The sequence below is a fragment of the Squalius cephalus genome (assembly GCF_949319135.1).
Source record: "Squalius cephalus genome assembly, chromosome: 1".
Taxonomy (NCBI): Eukaryota; Metazoa; Chordata; class Actinopteri; order Cypriniformes; family Leuciscidae; genus Squalius; species Squalius cephalus.
Genome location: NC_137122.1, coordinates 39,428,265 through 39,442,833, shown reverse-complemented (window position 1 = coordinate 39,442,833; position 14,569 = coordinate 39,428,265). Strand labels below are relative to the sequence as shown.

Here is a 14,569-nt window from a genome sequence, read left to right as displayed (position 1 = left end):
TAGTCACGTAATGCATAATAGGAAGTGAATGGAGAAAATCTGCTGAGTCACAATGAGAAAGCGCTATGCCACGTCTAGTTGTGAATGTACATTTTTTATTGCTGACACAAACTACATTGTCCTCTCCAGTTTATAATACAAAATGCTTAGTCACTGTGACCTGATGGATTACCTTTGTATCCGAAGGCAGTTGCCAAGTGAGCAAACGGCTCCATGTGGTTGTAATATCAAGACTCCCATGACATTTATCATTCCAGGGCTTGTTCCTATGGTGTGCCATACGCAGTAACATGATTAGCATTATGCTGATGAAAATTAGTTATTTTTAAGCCTTATTAAACTATAATATTTCACTATGTCCTTTCTGTAAAAAATGTAAGATTCAAACTTAAATGTTTGTTGTGAAAATACAATGTGACACAGGTGTCAGCTTGATCAAAAGCGAACAACATGCTTAAGTATACTAAAAAATTCAATTCGTTTCCATAATTTCTATCATTGCTCACTTTAAATGCGTATCTTATATTCAGGTTTACTGTTCAATATTTAATTAATCGCTTTACACCCCTGGTATCATGTAAATATGGTAAATCCTTATTAGAAATTTATTAGAAAATTACATCGAATTTAAAAGTTTGATATTGTCTACATTTATGTAGAATTAAAAATATTTTTCTAATAGATTGAGTTTTCCATTAATTATTAAAAAGAGTGGAAAAACGTTCAATTGTCGTATCTCCAATGTCTGCTGACTCTCAGCTGACTGTTTTACCACTTCCTCGTTCAGCTCGTTCTTTGATTGGCTGGTTCCAGTGACGCATCATGTTGTGATCGTATATAAGACACATGCGCGCACCTTCATTTCACTCACAGCTTCAGGAAGATACGAAGAGGTTCTTGCTTCAACAGTGATTGAACGGAACTTCGATTTCGCCTTGAAAAACATCTCCTTTCATATTTATTATTTTTTACCAACATTTTGATAAAAAAACGACGAAAAATCCGCCGAAATGGATTCCCAGATTCGCCAGAACTACGAGCGCGACTGCGAGGCTTTGATCAACAAGATGATCAATTTGGAGCTTTACGCTTCCTACACTTACACTTCAATGGTAAGTTTCAATCTTTTAAAAAAAAATAATAAAATAATAATAATCAAATCCATATGTTAAATCATGCCTCTTTGTCGTGTTTTCCTCTTGGTTGCGACATGTTATTCAAACAGACTTGCAGTTTGGAATTGTTTACTTTTCTTCGTTTACGTCACCTTTTCACGACGCCACGAATCCGCGATGAGTTGATCTTTACCCATCGATTTTGTTTCCAATCAGGCTCACTACTTCAAACGGGATGATGTGGCTCTTGCTGGTTTTGCCAAGTTCTTCAAGGAGAACAGTGAGGAGGAGCGCGAGCATGCCGAGAAATTCATGGAGTTCCAGAACAATAGGGGCGGACGCATTGTCCTTCAGGACGTAAAGGTAACATTTAATGTGTAACATCGACGTTGAAAAATGTGGTAGACAAAATGGACTTTAGGTTTATGCATATTTGTTGGGACCTGTTGAATTGACGGGCTAGGGGACATCACGTGCTCACTTGACGTGTTTGTGTCTTTCAATCCAGAAACCTGAGCGCGATGAGTGGGACAATGGGTTGACCGCTATGCAGTGTGCTCTTCAGCTGGAGAAGAATGTCAATCAGGCTCTGCTGGATCTACATAAGGTTGCCTCTGAGAAGACAGACCCACATGTAAGTCCATGTTCACTGCTCCTTAATGCTTTTATTCCATCCTAATGTATTGAATTAAATGTCCTAAATTATTTTCTGATGACTTGTCCAACAGCTGTGTGACTTCCTGGAGACCCACTACCTGAATGAGCAGGTGGAGGCCATCAAGAAGATTGGTGACCACATCACCAACCTTTCCAAGATGGATGCTGGCAACAACAGGATGGCGGAGTACCTGTTTGACAAGCAAACCCTGAGCAGCTAAATGCAGCCCTCAGATCATCTGCAAAACCTCCAGCTGTACTCTAGGCTTAAATCATCAAGCTAATGTTGTCATGTAGCTCTTAGGCATATTTTTAAACTTTGAAAGATTTACACGTTAACATTTTAGAGGCTACATTTCACTGTATAACATGCGTGGCTCTTTAATTAGCCGTCAAGCCAATGCTTTCTTTTTGAATGTACACTGGTTTTAAGTGAATTTGGTGAATAAACATTTTTGGCTGGATTGACTTGTCTTTTACTTTTTTGGGGTTGTGAAATTTGTGTTTTCAACAAACAGAAGGTGCTTTAGAGGTTGGTGAATACAGAAGTGTTTGACTCATGTAGCTTTTAGCAGTTAATTCGTCTGGCCTGCAAAAGGATAATGATTAAACTATAGGTAAGATTGTGATGAAGTTTGCAATAGAATATATATTTTTAGAAATTTAGGTCAAATGTGGTTGAGTTTACATAGACCCACACATGCATTATGTAAACCTAGGGTGTTGCTCCAGCAGGACATTCTATTGACTAAGTAAAATTGCACCTACGTGTCTTCTAATCCTCATTTGAGTGTTGGTAGAGTACTAGTAGACTAGTTGGGTTAGAATAAGCTAACATAAGTAGTTGCAAAGTTACTTAGTCAGTAGAATGGAGGACCATCACAGAGTTAGCAGATATTAAAGGGGTGGTTGATTATGATTTCACTTTTCTAACTTTAGTGTGTAATGTTGCTGTTTGAGCATAAACAACATCTGCAAAGTTACAACGTTCAAAGCAAAGGGAGATATTTTCTTTCAAAGAAATTGCTTTCTTTACAACAAACTACAACAAACGACTGGTAGGAACTACATGAGCTTCCTCCTGGGTTAGTAACATCACAAACCCTAAAATTTACATAAACCCTGCCCCTGGGAACACGATTTATAGATTATCATGACAGAATATGCTAATCACTGACTAGAAGATAACTACACATAAGATACATAAATTCATCAACTAACCATTCAGAAATGTCCTGTTGCATTCTACATGTTGTCACTTCTTGAGTCTCTCCATCTTTGTCTGACTCCGGTTTGGACATAAAAGGCTAAAAGTTTTTGAAATTTTCAGTGCATGTCCTGTGTGAGGTAAAAGGACACAAGCTGTTGAAGCTCCGCCCCCTGTGCTGGGAGCAGCAGGCCATTTGCATTTAAAGGGACAGACACAAAAACGGTGCGTTTTTGCTCACCCTCAAAAATGGACAACTTTAACATGCTAATATGTGTGGGGTATTTTGAGCTAAAACTTCACATACACACTCTGGGGACATCAAAGACTTATTTTACATCTTATGAAAAGGGAATTATACCACCCCTTTAAGCAGACAATCTACTAATACTCTACTAATACAAGTTAGTTGACTTGTAGGTGCAAAGAATGTTCAAAAGGGACCATCAAGATAAATGTGGCTATTCACTATGGATCAATTGGACAAAATTGTTTCTTATTTTGTATGAAGTGATGCAGTTGTTACAGTATTATAGGTCACTAGTTGTACACATACCTCAAGTCATTCTATGAGAGACCCTGACGTTTACATTAACCTCTGCTAATGTCACAGGGACATTGCCTTATAATATTATCACTCTAGTCAAGCACTGACAACAGGATGAGCTCCCCCTGCTGGCCTTACTAACACCTCTTACTCCATTTTCCCTCAGGATTTCTATTATCCAGGTTCTTCTGACCAGGCTCAACCCATACCTTCAGACGGTGTAGAGTTGACAGTTGCATGTTTGATAGCTGTATTACTGGCTTTCCTGCTTGAAGTATCCCATTACTCCATGGTACATTTTTACATGTTTTACATTCTTAAACTTTTAAAATAATAAATAAAAATAAAATAAATAAGGATGACAGATTCTGGGCACTCAGTGGTGTATCTTCTATTCCCGAGTGCTAAAAAAACTTTGGATTGAAATTCTAATTGTCTATGGGAAGTCAAACACATGCATGAAATGTCAGGATGCTAAAATAAAATAATTTTAAAGAGCCTTAGTATTCTAAAAACACCAAGTTCTTAAATATTTCATTACACTGAGAAAAACTTTTCTGCAATTAAAGGTCATACAAAAATACTATAGGAAATAAATAACATTTCACTGATTCCAACATTTACCTTCCTGATCAGCACAAAGCATGTTGGGAATTTGAAATCCACTGTCCAGTTTCAGTTGTCAACAAAAATGAATCATGCAGTTCCAACATACTTGAGCAAACGTCTATTTTACAAATGTATGTAGATTGCTTCTGCTGGTGTACTCAATTTTTTTATTGGTGGAATGGATTGGTTAGTGTGCTGTTCGTTCCTGTAAATCTTTGTGTTTCTTTATACTCGATGTATCAGTTTCACCACCCTTAAAGGGATAATTCACTTTGAAATTAAATTTTGGTATGTTTTAGCTTACCTCAAGGGCATCCAAGATGTAGGTGTCTTTTTTTCCACAGTAGTTTGAATTTTGATATTTTTAGGTCAAACCGTTCTTGTCTGTCAGTCATTTCATGCAGGTCTATGGTCACCCCCTCAAAGAGCAAGCACAGAGTCCAAAATAAAACAATTCCCCATCGTCCAAATATATACTAGATGTCGCCTTGGCTACTGCAGTTCATTGGAACGAAACCGTAGCCAAGGCGACATCTAGTGTATATATCTATACCCGCCCGCGCCCTCAGATCACTTGGACGTGGCTGTGTTATAAGAGGTAAAAACGATATAAATACTGTTCGTTTTCTCACACAAACCGCTCGTTTCGTGTCTTAGGCCATCAATGTGTACTTACGATGGGGAATTGTTTAATTTGGACGACGGGGAATTGTTTTAATTTGGACTCTGTGCATGCTCTTTGAGGTGGTGACCATAGACCTGCATGATGTGACTGACAGACAAGAACGGTTTGACCTAAAAATATCAAAATTGAAACTACTGCGGAAAAAAAGACACCAACATCTTGGATGCCCTTGAGGTAAGCTAAAACATACCAAAATTTAATTTCAAAGTGAACTATCCCTTTAAAGCTTCACTCGCAGTTCTATGACACTCTCTCAGAATGACAATTATGGTTGACGTGGTTCTGCAACATCTGCATTCTTGATACCTGAACATTTTGTTCCTTCTGTGTGGGTTTATTATGTGTTGTGTCATGTTCAGAAGGAGTGGTTTAGTTTGCAATTCACTTCTAAAACTGATCAAGTATATTGCAAAATAACAATATATTGTTACATTTTACACTTATTATACAACTCAAAGTTCATCCTAAAATAAAACTGATTTGCTCAAGTCATACAAACCTGTACGACAAAAATAAATTATTGTTGTTGTTGTTTGTGAGTAAATGATGACAGAATTTTTTTTCATTTTGGGGGGAAATTTGTGTTCTTTTATCGTAAATGTTTTGTAAAGCATTTCAGTATTTCATTAAAGTGATTCTGTGTTACTGAAATTATTAATGTGTTTCATTAAAAAAATAGTTACAATCTTGTTTGTTTGTTGGTGATCCTTTTTTTTTTTTTACAATAAAATGTAACAGAAGATATAGTGGATATCCTGTTTAAATGAGAACAATACAATGGAATTAGATGGAATTTTGGGGGAAAATGTTATGGCAGGTGTGAAACTGAAGGTTACACCCCTAGACCCTAGAGACCTGATCAAGTAACAAACATACATTTTCCATGAGTCACAGCTATACGGCTGTGTCATGTCTGTTTCCATTTCCATTTGCTGCTGACAGACTGAGAGTTCATACTAGTACAAAAATGCTTTATCATCATCACTCTTATATGACGGAACATGATGAATCTCGTCACTGTTGCATGTTATTGCCGAACTGTCCCATGATACAGGCTATTGCTGTAGTATTCAGGGTATTCATATGCATCCTTGAAAACCTGAAATTTTGTAATTCAATTTTCTTAATGTGGAAAAATTAGAAAATGAACACTGGAAAATGATTTGCTTAATTGTCCTATAAAATGTTTGAACGTAACATTGCAATAAAAGTCAAACTGTGTTAAACTGTGCTGAGGTTATTTTTATTTTTTTTATTTTTTTACAATCATGGGACCAGACCAGGCCCTCTTCGGATCTACCATACCATGAAAGCTAAGGTTGCAAAATCTTATTTTACACTGCTGACGGCTGCATATTATGTGACACGGAAAGTGTGTATCATCATGAAAAGATTAAATGCACAGTCGGGTTTTATTGATTTGTTTCCAGTAAACTGTTTTGTTAGCTAACATCGTAGACATTCTAATGATAGAAGAAACAAACGAGAAACAAATTATTAGATAGCAGATTTATTGTTTAATATTTTATTTGCCAATATATTTTTATTTCTCCATATAGATGGATGGAGGGTACACATATTTTTTGATTACACTCCCATTGATGAAACGATGTAAATGCACATTTGATTAGATAATACATTTCTTTAAAATTTTGATTTAAATACAAATCATGCTTTTTTTTTTTGGCCATTTACCATAGTATTATTTTAAGTATCCTGGCTGTAATCAAAAACAGTCAATGTATCCTTTTTGTCCTGAGCTTTTTGTTCTTCTATGCCTTTTTTACACAATAAAATAAAACCCATATTTAATTACATGCATCTTTGCCTTTTTTGCCAAATTATTTTGTCATTTTAATACCTTAACCAAGTTTATACTGTATTCTTCTTCCCAATATAACATACTCCTCATATTTTGATTGTTTTATAGAACCTGAAATGTCATTACATGCAAATAATGTGCAAATATCCCCTCCGGACATCACTTTTGTCCACTACTGTGTGTGCTGCATCACTATTGATTATCCTGGTGGTGAATGAGTCAGAAAGCTCTCGGATTTCATCAATTTGTGTTCCGAAGATGAACGGAGGTCTTGCGGTTTTGGAACGACATGAGGGAGAGCAATTAATGACAGAAATTTCATTTTTGGGTGAACTAACCCTTTAATCATCAACCTTGACCCCTTGCTATATGGAGAGACTAGAACGGCTGATTCCACCTGCAGCAGATCAGTGTTGACCCCTGGGGGAAAGAAGCACAATTTGCTTTGTTTACTCACATAGTTCTGAGGGCACAAATATAGTGTCAGGTGTGGTTTACACTTGTTGCTGACACACACTGAGGGTGCATGTGCTGATGCAAGAATGCTTAGTCATTGTCACCCGACCAAAGAACCTTTTAGTGAACAATTCTTAAAAGAACAAATTTTTTTTCATATAGTGTGAAGAATATTTAATCTAAAGATCCTTTTTCCACTATAAAGAATCATTTGTGCATTGGAAAGGATCAATGGATGTTAAAGGTTCTTCATGGAAAGAAAATATAACTGCACACTCTTTTAAGCACATTTTAATATTACCAACGCTTTGGCAAAACAAGTAGCAAGGTGTGCGTTTGCTGCTTTACTGTTCTATAAAGATTCTTAATGGAACCATAGATGTCAACATAAGAAAACTTTATTTTTAAGAGTGGAGGGTAAGCCAGGGCTATCACATGGAGAAGGTGTGACAAGGGCTGGATCTCAGTAACTGCAATGGTTTGAATCAAAATAAGCCCAATTATACACATGATTGTTTTTTTGTTTTTTTTCTAGCAGTGGTTTTGTATGTTGTTTTTCTCATATTATCTTGCTTCACAAAATCTATTTGTTATAAGTGTCCAGTAAGCACAGAGCAAGTAAGATTGAGGCCAGTACTCATGGTAATGTTTAATTGTTTATGTGCTTTTTTCAAGTTGGCAAATGTTTGAATATCTCATCTAACTTTGAAAAGATAAGAGTGGTGTTTTAATAATGATAATATTTAGTCTATATATATATTGCAATCTAAAGAGAAAATATCTAATTAAAGGAGAATGGGTGAAAAATAACATTTTAAAGTAACACTTTTTGATGATAATACTAACTATTTGAAACTATATGTCAACTAACTCTCATTAAAGTATTAGTAGACTGTCTGCTTAATATCTGCTAACACTTTATTTTGATGGTCCCCCAACAGACATGACTACAAGTAACTTTGCAACTACATATCAACTTATTAACTTGAACCCTACACCTAACACTTAACACTAACAGTCTTCTATAATCTACTAATCCTCTAATGATAGTTAGTTGACATGCAGTAGAATGTCTAATTGGACCATCGAACCATCGACAATCTAAATTACTTCAGATTTAAGATAAATAAATAATTTAAACAGCCCACCCTGATAGTCCTGTATGAACCAGGCCTAACCTACCAGTGTGAACCACCACGAGACACCAATGGGTCAATGGCTAAACACTTCACTTTGCTTTTTTGACCCATCGAGCTCATAGAAAGAGTATAAACAGCCAAACAGTTGGAATGAAGGCAGAGAATAGGCATGTCTGGATACAGATTTGACCTATATTTGTTGTGAAAATACACAGTGGCACAGTTGTGTCATCACCAGAAGTGAGCAACATATTACATCACATTTTAAATTGTTTTATTTGAATATAACACATATTAGGCTAGGCTACTCTAAATATTTCAATCTGTTTGACACGAAGTTTCGAATCATTTTGAATGTTCTGCATGTAGTGAATTAGTCTTTTTTATATAAAATAATAACCGTTTTTCTTTTTCTTGTTTTGTTAACCATAAATACATTAAAAATGCTATCATATTTATTTTTTGACACTAACGAAAACAAGGCAGTGGATAGAAGTACAATGTGTTCAATGAATTGTACAATGGTTCAGCTGACAAAACATCTTTACCAAAAAACTTTCAGTAAGCCTATATAAAAACTCAATTAAACAGTTATGAAAGTTGTACGTTTTGAAAGTTATTTTGATCTATGACCTTACACACTGCATGCCAGTAAGGACTCTAGGTCTTTCCCTCACAGCCTTGTTTTCATCCAAGTAACATTCAATCTACCCTGACCAAGTCTATAACCATTGGCAAATATATAAAACCCACACAGGTGCATTCTTGTCTCTTCAGATGATCCCAATACGCTGTTCCCATTCACCAAAACATGGCCTGTTGAATTTATATCAATGGATACATAGCCTAAATATAGTCTAGTCTAGTTTTTCACAGTAGAAAAGCTGTTTCACTCAGAAATATGTAGGACAAGTAAAGCTGGCTTCAGTTACATGGTGATTTTTAGTTTTCTTAGCAGGATGTTAATTGGGATGATGAGAAATCAACAACAACAACAAAAATAGTTAAAACAATCCTAAGATATTTACTATGACATGCAGTAGGCTAGTATTTAGTTGGACTCGGATACGACTCGGCCCATTTGGTCTCGGACTTGGATGAATAAGGGGGAAAATACACAACTATGAAAGTTGATATGGTCTTCGTTATCTAAGAAACTGAATCAGCGGACAGTCTTGTCGCTTCCTCATTCAGATTGAGCTGGTGTCATTTCCAGTGACGCATCATTTTGTGATCGTAGCCTATATAAGACAAATGCTCACCTTCATTTCACTCACAGCTTCAGGAAGATACGAAGAGGTTCTTGCTTCGACAGTGATTGAACGGAACTTCGATCTCGCCGTAATTTATTTAAATCTATTTAAATTTCTTATTTATTTTGCACCAACGTTGTGATAATAAACGGCAGAAATGGAGACTTCTCAGATTCGCCAGAACTACGACCGCGACTGCGAGGCTTTGATCAACAAGATGATCAATTTGGAGCTTTACGCTTCCTACACTTACACTTCAATGGTATGTAGGCTATCCCTTTTTTGTTATTATGTTCTCAGAACTTTTGCAAGTCGTATCTTTATTTTGTGACTAGTTGTCTCTCCTCTAATTATTAAATCCTTTTTGACTTCATCATGCATAAAATACTTTCTCCCCTTTCACCAGTTGGCATGCAGCAGCGATTGTGGCATTCAAACCATCAGTTTTTTTCCTGCACTCTTTAAAAAAACAGAAATAGACATTAATTTACACTGAAAAAGAACAATTAAAGAGTAGGCTAATTATGTGGATGCAGTAATAGGATTTTTCATTATTGTGCGCCTGTAGAAATTTTACAAATCCTTTCTTTTGATTTCGCTCCAATCAGGCTCACTACTTCAAACGGGATGATGTGGCTCTTGCTGGTTTTGCCAAGTTCTTCAAGGAAAACAGTGAGGAGGAGCGCGAGCATGCTGAGAAATTCATGGAGTTCCAGAACAAGAGGGGAGGAAACATTGTCCTTCAGGACATCAAGGTGCTTGATAGTATTCTGAACTGAACATTGTAACCCTGTTTTTTTTTTTTGTGTGTTTTTTTACAGCAAAGCTGACTCTAGAAGCATCGTTATGGAATGGCATTATGCCTATTTCTAAGGGACTGCTTAATTAAAGGGGACCTTGCTCACTCATGTGTTTGTTTTTCTCTTCAGAAGCCTGATCGTGATATGTGGGGCAATGGACTGATCGCTATGCAGTGTGCTCTTCAGCTGGAGAAGAACGTCAATCAGGCTCTGCTGGATCTACATAAGGCCGCCTCTGAGAAGAGAGACCCTCATGTGAGTGATCCTCATTTTATGAAGTTGAGACTCTAAAGACGGGGACACACTTAACGGCTGTAAGATTATTAATGTAATTTGATACTTACGACTGATCATGCCCAAACGTGCCGAGTCAGAGATCGTTGCGTTCAGTCGGTGTTCACAGTCGGTGTTTAAAATCTACTCCAGTTGTTGGAAACATTCTAAGCTAGTCATTAAGTGTGTCCCCGGCATAAATTTGCTTCCATATGCATGCCTTTTTAAAGCAATTTCACTTCTTTTCGCTGAAGTTTGCATCCTAAATTATTTTCTGATGTCTTGTCCAACAGCTGTGTGACTTCCTGGAGACTCACTACCTGAATGAGCAGGTTGAGGCCATCAAGAAGATTGGTGACCACATCACCAACCTTTCCAAGATGGATGCTGGCAACAACAGGATGGCGGAGTACCTGTTTGACAAGCAAACCCTGAGCAGCTAAATGCAGCCCTCAGATCATCTGCATGCTGCAAAGTTTCCCTCTGTAATATGTTTTTAAATCATTAGGTTTTAAGAGCATATTACATGTTCTTATCACACAGCTCTTATGCAGAACTCTTTCAATGTTTGAAAGGTTCAAATAAATTAAAATGTGATATTATAGAATAATGCAGATTTGCTCTTTCATTTGTCATGTTGTTAGCCAAGCCAATGGTTTCCTGTTGAATGTACACTAATTGCTGTTAATCTAGAGAATTTGATGAATAAACACTTGAGACTGGATTGAGTTGTCTTTGTATTTAAATTTGTGGGTCTGGGTTTTAGGCTGTATTCAACCAGTTATTCAAGGTTGATGTATACTAACATTCATGGAGGTAATGAATCATGAATTATAGATTGATGATGCTATGAGGAAAAATGCTGTGATTTTCAGAGTACAATTATATGAGAAAGACTGGTCATTAATTGGTTGCCCATTTCATCTACCCTCACTTCCACAAGATAATTTGGGAAACTAAAGAACACATTTTTATTTCTATTTATTCTTTCATTAAAACTGCTGAAATAATCTGGGTTCAAGTTTGATCATGTCATTTATATTGTATGAATGTATAAACATTCACATACACACACATCCAACACCATGTGCACTTTATTACACTTAATACACTTTATTATTGCCCATTTTATTACACCTGTTACAAGGTTAAATACACAGTTACTCATCAAATGTAAATTTAATTCCTGCTACTTTAACCTTCAGCACTGCTGATGAGGAATGCTATTATACATAAACTTACTCACACACACAAATAAATACAAAAGTTTCATGAAACAAGTTATTGAAGTAATTGCCCTAACTAAAAGGAGATCGGCAACTCTAGCGAACTCTAGTCACTTCTTCGCTGATTTTCCCTTTTGTTGTCGCATGTTTTCCCCACGAGCTCCCCCTACAGATGTGGGGGGGGCGTATATGTCACAACACGGTCGTAAAAAACTCACTTGCGGCGGCCTCCTCCCCCTCTCTACCGCTGCTCATGTGCGTTTGTTTTGATCGGAGCAAGCCAACTGTATCGTGTGGAGCTATGTCTACCGAGGTGGGTAATCTGGTAATACATCATACATGCGTGTGTGTTTATGTCGAATTGCCGTAAAGCGATTCGTGTTTCGCGCTCGTTCTCGTTCTCGTTCTCGCTTCTCACGAGACTTCCAATTTCTATTTTGCCGGGACGGTAGTCCCCAAGTTGCAAGGTTGGTTTTCCGCCTGGGAACGCTGGGGGGAGCGGGGAAAGTCACCAATATCACCAGAACAGGTTGTTTAACCATCCAAATGATTTCTAGACAGTTTTATTAAGTTAAAAAAGTTACCAAGTTCTCCTTTAAAGTCACCATGAAATCAAAATTGACCATTCACATTTTTTTTATGGAACATAGAGTGCTGCAGTGATTATGTATTTTGGTATCACCCTAGTCTCGCGTAGCCAGATCTTCAGACGGACAGCAGAAGCTAAGCTTCGCAGCTTTTCTTGGCCAAGGACCACCCAAGAGGATGTTTGACTGACATGTAACGCAACCAATCACAGTTTGTTTTGTACCGCATCATGTTTAGGGGCGTGACAATATAATGTCGATGTCCATTCAATAACAGTCTGGCATCTAATAAATTATTCATTCAAGGACGGTGTGCAAGTTTACTGCAACAATGGAGCCGCGAACTTCACATACTTTTGAAAATCCAGCGTTTAGTTGGTCCTGGTAAGCGCTCATTGTCACAGTTGTTAACACAACGGCTTTCTTCTTCCACGAGGGGTTTTGGCGTCACGCCATTTGTTTCCAGGTGGACCGATAAAGAACGCGACACACACGTCTCCCGGACATCCTGTAGAATTCAACCAATCAGATCGCGACTTCGAAACCATAGACAGTAAAATAAATGGACACAGCGACCCCATTGGATTCAACAGAGAAAAGTGAAGTCAATTAGAAGCACTCACTTCCTGATGGCTGAGCGTACTGCGCAGACTCAAACTGAGCTTGACGATGTAGATGTGACGTGAGCAACCCGTCTGTCTTCTAGTAGCTGTGCCAAGAGAAATCTGAATCATTCCCTTCCGAAACTTGCAGAGACGGAGAGTGTGAGTAGGAGGTGTCCATGAGCTAGGAGCAGGAGAAACTTTTGCTAAGTATTCTGATTAATTATTTTGTCATTTTGCCTCCACGTCCCCCCGATTGCGCGCGAGCTTCTCCTCCTGTCCATACGGTAATTTCTCTACTGTGCGACAGAGAGTCACGAGGTTATGACGCAATAGTTAGCCTATTTTTTCAAAAACGGCTTCTACGGGGCCATAACATAAGATACAAGGTAATGGAGCCTTTTATACATTTTCGTGTTTCTTTAGAAATAAATAATGGACAAATGGAGTCTTTAAACACCTCAGATGTAAAGTTATTCGCTGTCAAAGTGACGCCAAAATGAATGGGAGTCAATGGAATGCTAACAGCAGGTGGGGGTCTGCTAATCAATGGCGGCGCCCGGGGAAGCTTCAATGTTTTCAGAAACATTGGCCCCCTGTTCGAAACTCCTGAAGTGTTTCCAGAAAAGTGTGCCATATGCATCAGACGTTCAGCCTTCGGTTCGTGGGCGTGACGTCTGAGGCTGAGACTAGCATTACCCTGGTTCCCTCGACAAAATCCCAATTCACGAGTTCACACGTACATGAAATCAGATGTAGTATTTTAAGCGTATTTGGCATGCTGCCCGGGGAGGGCTCCGAGCTCGGAATTTGGCCCGAACCCAGAGTACTCCCCCTTTAACTGGGATAGAAACCAGCCTAGAGTGAGGTGATGGGGTGGTGGAGGGATGCTGTGAAACTTGACATGAGACAGAGGTGAGGAAAGGCTTTATTTATACCGGCTTCCTCTTGTGCTGATTGGATGATTACCTGAACCTGCTCCTCCCGAACTTTGTTACATAAAACTTCATTAGGATTTTTCCATTGGTTTTTGGATTATCACAGAATATCAGATCTGTGACCAACAAAAGTTTATGATTCTTATATGTTTTGTTCATCATAATCTTCACAAATGAACACAACTTTTATTAATTTTAAAGTCTAAATTCAATCGCCAGAAACAATAAGCGTATTGGCTATAACAAACTGCACTTCGGTTGCATGATTTCAACGTCACCATCACTAAGCTCAACTCTTTCAGTCTTTTCATTTAAAACACATTTTCCATGAAAATTTGAGTTAGAAGAGTTTGCAAGAACATGATTATGAACACAATGGGGCTGTGAAAGTAGACTGGTGAGTACATGAGTTTTTCATCTCAGCGTGATTAAGCTTTAAGACCCCCTGTGGTTAAAATCAAGTTTTTAATGTTGTTTATGTCTATGTGGTGTTTTTAATATGCTTTAAGACAAACCATGTCCAAATTCGTAAGCCTCAAAAACGGTATTTGAAATCTCTGGTGTTTATTACATCACAAACTACCTTAATAGGGCTTTAGCATATCATCATTACTGTGCTGCGAAGCAGTGGAGTCTCAAGGGAAGCCAGGTTA

At 37.7% G+C, this 14,569-nt stretch overlaps 2 protein-coding genes across 2 annotated transcripts; both read left to right on the top strand.

Moving 5' to 3' along the window:
* Window positions 1–805: 805 nt before the first annotated feature.
* LOC307152100 (ferritin, middle subunit-like) lies at window positions 806–2,236 on the top strand. Its single transcript, XM_079860487.1, has 4 exons — window positions 806–1,112; window positions 1,332–1,478; window positions 1,624–1,749; window positions 1,844–2,236. Exons 1-4 carry the CDS (start codon window positions 1,011–1,013, stop codon window positions 1,991–1,993), a joined length of 525 nt encoding a protein of 174 aa, XP_079716613.1. The 5' UTR covers window positions 806–1,010; the 3' UTR covers window positions 1,994–2,236.
* Window positions 2,237–9,449: 7,213 nt separating this feature from the next.
* LOC307151793 (ferritin, middle subunit-like) lies at window positions 9,450–11,578 on the top strand. Its single transcript, XM_079859960.1, has 4 exons — window positions 9,450–9,752; window positions 10,099–10,245; window positions 10,420–10,545; window positions 10,857–11,578. The coding sequence occupies exons 1-4, from the start codon at window positions 9,648–9,650 to the stop codon at window positions 11,004–11,006; spliced, it is 528 nt and encodes a 175-aa protein (XP_079716086.1). The 5' UTR covers window positions 9,450–9,647; the 3' UTR covers window positions 11,007–11,578.
* The last annotated feature ends 2,991 nt before the right edge of the window (window positions 11,579–14,569 follow it).